This window comes from Blennius ocellaris, assembly GCF_963422515.1.
Source record: "Blennius ocellaris genome assembly, chromosome: 15".
Taxonomy (NCBI): domain Eukaryota; kingdom Metazoa; phylum Chordata; class Actinopteri; order Blenniiformes; family Blenniidae; genus Blennius; species Blennius ocellaris.
Window position 1 is genome coordinate 15469701 of NC_137664.1, and position 5051 is coordinate 15474751.

The 5051-nt window shown below is 38.5% G+C and overlaps 1 protein-coding gene across 2 annotated transcripts; it reads right to left on the minus strand.

The window, feature by feature from the left end:
• Positions 1-281: 281 nt before the first annotated feature.
• Positions 282-4550, minus strand: LOC308140573 (cystatin). 2 transcript variants are annotated; one of them, XM_080510408.1, is made up of 6 exons: positions 4424-4550; positions 4177-4300; positions 3273-3299; positions 1864-2015; positions 1669-1770; positions 282-684 (listed from the first exon to the last, which is right to left on the minus strand). In XM_080510408.1, the coding sequence occupies exons 2-6, from the start codon at positions 4262-4264 to the stop codon at positions 589-591; spliced, it is 465 nt and encodes a 154-aa protein (XP_080366534.1). In that variant the 5' UTR covers positions 4265-4300; positions 4424-4550; the 3' UTR covers positions 282-588. The 2 variants fall into 2 exon arrangements, with proteins under 2 accessions (XP_080366534.1, XP_080366535.1); XM_080510409.1 differs by lacking the exon at positions 3273-3299 and having other exon boundaries at positions 319-684.
• Between the last annotated feature and the right edge of the window lie 501 nt (positions 4551-5051).

A 5051-nucleotide genomic window follows, 5' to 3' on the forward strand; every position in this document is an offset into this window, starting at 1 on the left:
AACATCAAAACTTAACCTGATGCAACAGAGGAATCTACATGAACCTGAAACAATCGACGCAATGTGACAAATATATCGTGACTGAATGAATTGTGCAGTAGAAATACATTTTGGAATGATTAATTAAATGTTGTTTGTACTTGTTCTGCAGTTTCAGTATATAATACAGGATATTACAGTGCATCAATGGAGTGACCAGCTGACGTCCGTAACACACTACAGTGATGCTTTTGTACCTTTCAAGAAACGGGATATAACCTACAAGCAATCAGCTGGTCTGATCAATAGTTATGTCACACTAATTGAGGATTTTTTTTTTTTTAAACCTGTATTCACAATTATTGATTGTAACATCAAGGCTTCAAAACCATAATAACCCCAAAAACATGATGTTACCAAATATCTCTTCTTCCTTTTTCTTCTGATTTTATTGCAAGTATTTTGTTTGCTCCAATCCATAGCATATATCCATCATGTACACCATATTAAATCATTTGTGAAACATTAAAAAAGTATGTTAAAAAAAATGTGAAGAGGGTAATCAAAGCTATAAAGCTATAAAAACATCAAACTTTTTTTTTTTTAAATTTAAGCCTTCTCAATCTGTTTCTTGCACTTGTGTTTCTCCACCTCGTGTTTGTTGGTGCGGGGGTCGAAAGTCACTCTGAAGTGGCATTTCATGTGCTGCGAAAAGAGGGAGAAAACATCAACAGTTAAATGTCAAAGAAGCGAAAACGTAATTTCAGTTCAGATTAATTAAACTATAGATCCTAATTGCTTATTCTTCTGTTTTCTTTATCCGTACACATGGTTTGTTAAGCTCATATGATCATATTTTTGATCACAATTTAGGTTATAATAAATGCTAAGCACATCATCAGAGTTATCACATTAAATCCATATAACTTGTATAAGATGATCCAGATGCGGTGCAAATGAGTAGAACCTGTTTGGGTTGAAGGTGGAACTTCTTACATTGAAATCTTTGGCATTCACGCTTTCTTTTGAAGGGTGTGGTGTCATTGCACCAGAATATAAAAGCTCTCCAAACCTTTGAAGCTCTAACTGTTGCTGTCAGTGCAGGCATTTCCCATGTAGAAGGAAATTACACTCATTTTAACTGCGGGGTGTAATTTGCTGTCAAATATAGGGATTTTGTCAATGATTACTTTGACAAATATTAGACTTGCTTATGGCAAGAGAAGCCAGAGTTTGGGCTACTTGTCTACTTTTACCCTCATATTGCCATTTTTAAACCACTGTCTTAGTGATTCAGTATTATCTGGTTCTGAAAACAAAGTAAAAGTGTTTTCAGACAAAATCCTTGAATAGAGTTAGAACATTGACAGAGAACTTGATAGAGATGAAGAGAATAGCAGGGGAAATGTCCCTGTTGGCTGCAATACTTCAGCCTTGTATTTCTGCGTAAAAAGAACGTTGAATAAATGAATAGTGTTTCTCTGAATATCTACCTGGAGGGTGGAATTTAGGGAAAAAGAAATTAATAAAGGTGGGAAAATAAACTGAAGTCAGAAACAAGGTGATAGTCCAACCCAGTAAACATAATGCAGATTACATTTTTCAGTAGTATTGAAACTATTGAAGTACGAAAATATCAACGTGAATGTCAATAAAATTCTACGAGTTGAAAATGAGGAAGAGATTTACCCTTTTCTTGAGACTGCAGCTATTCAAGTCGTGGTTTTCAGATTTCAGACACTTGGTTTTAACCAAGACTGCATCAAACTTAAAGTTGATCTTGTTGGTCACCTAAAGAGAAGACCAGATCCGACAGTTAGAAGTGGCACCGTACTGACAGGGAAGCTGCATGTGCTTGTTTTCATTGTGAGGGGTGACTCTCACCTGCGTCTTTGTGTTTTCGACGGACACCAGCTTGAACATCCTTTTGCTCTGGGAGAGTGTGTTGTACGTCTTCACTGCAAACTGAACTGCCTCTTGAACATCCTTTGCGTAGGGATCCGTCTCTATCCAGTTCCCCGGGTGTTGCACTTTTTCTGTGAGGAAAACTGGCAATTAATTGACCAGCACTGTCAGTTCTGTAAATCATAATATAATAACCCTGATATGCATAGGAGAGCGAAATAGTTCAGGCCTACAGTGCACAGACTCCACCCCCGTTGACTTTCATGCTTCACTTCAGGGCATTAGCCAAACAGTCAGGCTGGAAGACCACAACCCGGAGCAGCCTGCTCTCTGCCAAACCAAGCACTGATCATCAGCCCATGGTTGCCCAAGTTAACAGAAGAAATATTTAAGCATCCAGTTCCAGCTTTTCTACCTCAGTGGCCAACAAACAGAATGATGCCATTTTACTTTGTGTGCATGCATAGACGGGTATTTGGTATATAGCTACAACTTTAAACACATGCAAAAACAAACAAAAAAGTATTGTTGACGAGTGCTGGAGAAATTGACTACATATGTACATGGCTATGCATAAAAATGCCTTAATTTGTTTAAATTTAATATGTGGGACCTGAAAAGATGTTGTGGAAGGAAGTTAAAAGTACCTTTCTTGTCAGGGCCACTCAGTGTTTATACAAGCATATTTACATGCTAACTGGGGAATGTGATGGTGGAATAGTATGCAGAGAATTCTATGGTAAGAAAGCTCACCGGTCAAGTCCAACAAAAAGCAGAGAAAATCACCCAGACACACCAACACCAATGATGTAGATCTGCCATTTTGAGGACTTTCTGGCTTTGTTTGGTCAAAACATTTTGCGAGAAAAAGAACTGCTGTCTCAGTTCAGTCTCAGTTTGAGGCGGACAAGAGTTTAAATGAGGAGCTGATTGAGACTGTCGGTTTGTTGAAAATTTCTCAATAACTAAAGAATAACCAATACACTCATTCAGCTTCCTGATGAGGATTTTTTTTGTAGACTTTTTTTCATATAATATAAGAAACACTGATACCTTTGTGTCATGTATTGTCACAAGCACTTTCGGGCGAATAACTTATGTTTGAGGAAACTATGCATGCTGAAAATCCAGTTTGTACTCAGACAGACCACAGACAGACATTTTTCCTTGTAGTTAAGCAAGTTTGGGAAGACTGTAACAGGTTTTGCCACATCTGAGATGAGGAAAAAAGATTTTCCCTTTCCGTTCACATGCGACATACTTAATGATCCAAAATGTATTATTTTGTATTCCTGAAAGGTTTGCTCTGCCAGATGAAATAGGACTTGGAGAAGGATGACTGTGACTGACTTCTGGCCAAGAGGTCTGACTCACTCTACCCAACCAACCTGCAGTAGACAGGCACCGTCCAGAGTCTGAAATTACAAATAAAGAACTCACACATTTACTAAGAGAACTATTGAACTAAGAGAATACTCCATAGAAGAAATGCCCTACTGACTCTATTAGCCTCCAACTGTGTTATAAACATACCACAAAAAGTAATGAAGCGTTATTCCTTGGATCTAAAAATGCTTCTTGGCAATATATATTATAAAACCCTGTTTACTTTTTAATGGCGCTACATTTTTTAAGAATGTGTATGTTGTTGAACTTTACACCAGGAAATAATTTACCAAAGCTAGACATTGTGATTTTTAATTTTCAGAGTCATCAAAGTAAATTACGATGATCTGAACTGCTAATAGAGTCCATGATGTTGTCCGTTGTGTGGCTCAACGTGCAGTGACTCGCTGTGCTGCAGCAGCAATGGAAAGTAGGAACAAAACATGGCTTCACAAATGGAAAGACGGACTATGCAGAGAACAGACAAAGCACAGCCATGCAACAATAGCTGCAACATTTACATATGTGTCACAGCCATGGCCAGCAACCTAGAAACTCCTGCTGATTTTTCTTTGTGTATTCTGGCACTGCTTTATGTACAGCAAGATTAAATAGTAAAACAGCAGAGCAACACAGTTATACAAAGATATTTAAAGATGGATTTTTTTCAATCTATTTTAATGCTATATCTGATGTTTGCAGGTTTTTATCAAATAGTTTTTATCAAATTGAGAGAAAATGTAGTTCCTCAGTAAATAGTTGTGGAACCAGGTTTAGAGTCTAAACACATAAACCCTTATAATATATTACTGAGAGAAATCAATCAATTTTGGACAAATCAATGGGTTGTATCTTTTCATAAACTGCTGTCTATAACTTCTTTTTTCCCAGTATGTGAGTACTTACTGGCCGTGACGGCTTCCTCCACAGGCTGATCTCCCATACCCAGATGGACAACTGACAGACATATCAGAAATGACACCGGGAAAGACATCTTCCTTTCCTTAACCACTGTCGAACTTCTCAAAAGCTGCTTTCCAAATGGAAGATAAGCAGAAGTTTCCATGTCCAAAAATGTTAATCAAAAACAACAACAGGATATATATTCACAGATACAAATTTAAGTAAAAGGAAATGAAGCATGTATATTTACCGTTCTATGGCTCTAAATGGAGAAGCGGATCCAGGGAGTGCTGATGTGAGGTACACTGAGACACACTGTGTATGTGAGGGAGGGAACAGCTTCAACTGTTCAGCTTTTAAGCTCTGGTATGTTCAACAAGAGGGTGAAGACCACACCCACCCACTCCCCACCGCTGACATCATGCTTGTGAAGAGCCATGGTGTGTGAGTGTGTGTGGGTAAAAGGGTGTTGGTATAGCAGTGAGTCACTGTCACTCTGCAAATTGTAACACACAGGGGAGTCCTGTTAGCTGTGGGTGCATCGGAATCATGTCCAAAACATCAGATGTCACTTCATTCTTCCAGAAATATCAGCACTGTTTCGTTGTCTCTCTCTTTGATATATTACAGGCACACTTTTAGCCATCTGCAGATGGTGTTAGTCTGGAGCGCGGTTCGCAGAACGTATCTTGTTAAATATCCACAGGCTCTATTGCACAAGATTCTTGTCCCGCTGTTCCTTGAAGATAATATGTGTGCTAACACCTCGTGGAACCGTCGTCGTTGTGTAAATGTGCACATCAGCAATGAAAATTATTGCCACAGAATGTCAGCTCGTGTTTCACGAAGTGTTTCATCAGAAGAGACACTTCAGCTCC

Coding starts and splice junctions, on each gene's coding strand:
- LOC308140573 (XM_080510408.1), bottom strand. CDS start 4,264: ATGTCTTTCCCGGTGTCATTTCTGATATGTCTGTCAGTTGTCCATCTG. Junction 2,016..3,272: donor ACGGTGCCTGTCTACTGCAG/GTTGGTTGGGTA, acceptor TTTTCCTCACAG/AAAAAGTGCAACACCCGGGG. Junction 685..1,668: donor GCTGCAGTCTCAAGAAAAGG/GTAAATCTCTTC, acceptor CTCTTTTCGCAG/CACATGAAATGCCACTTCAG.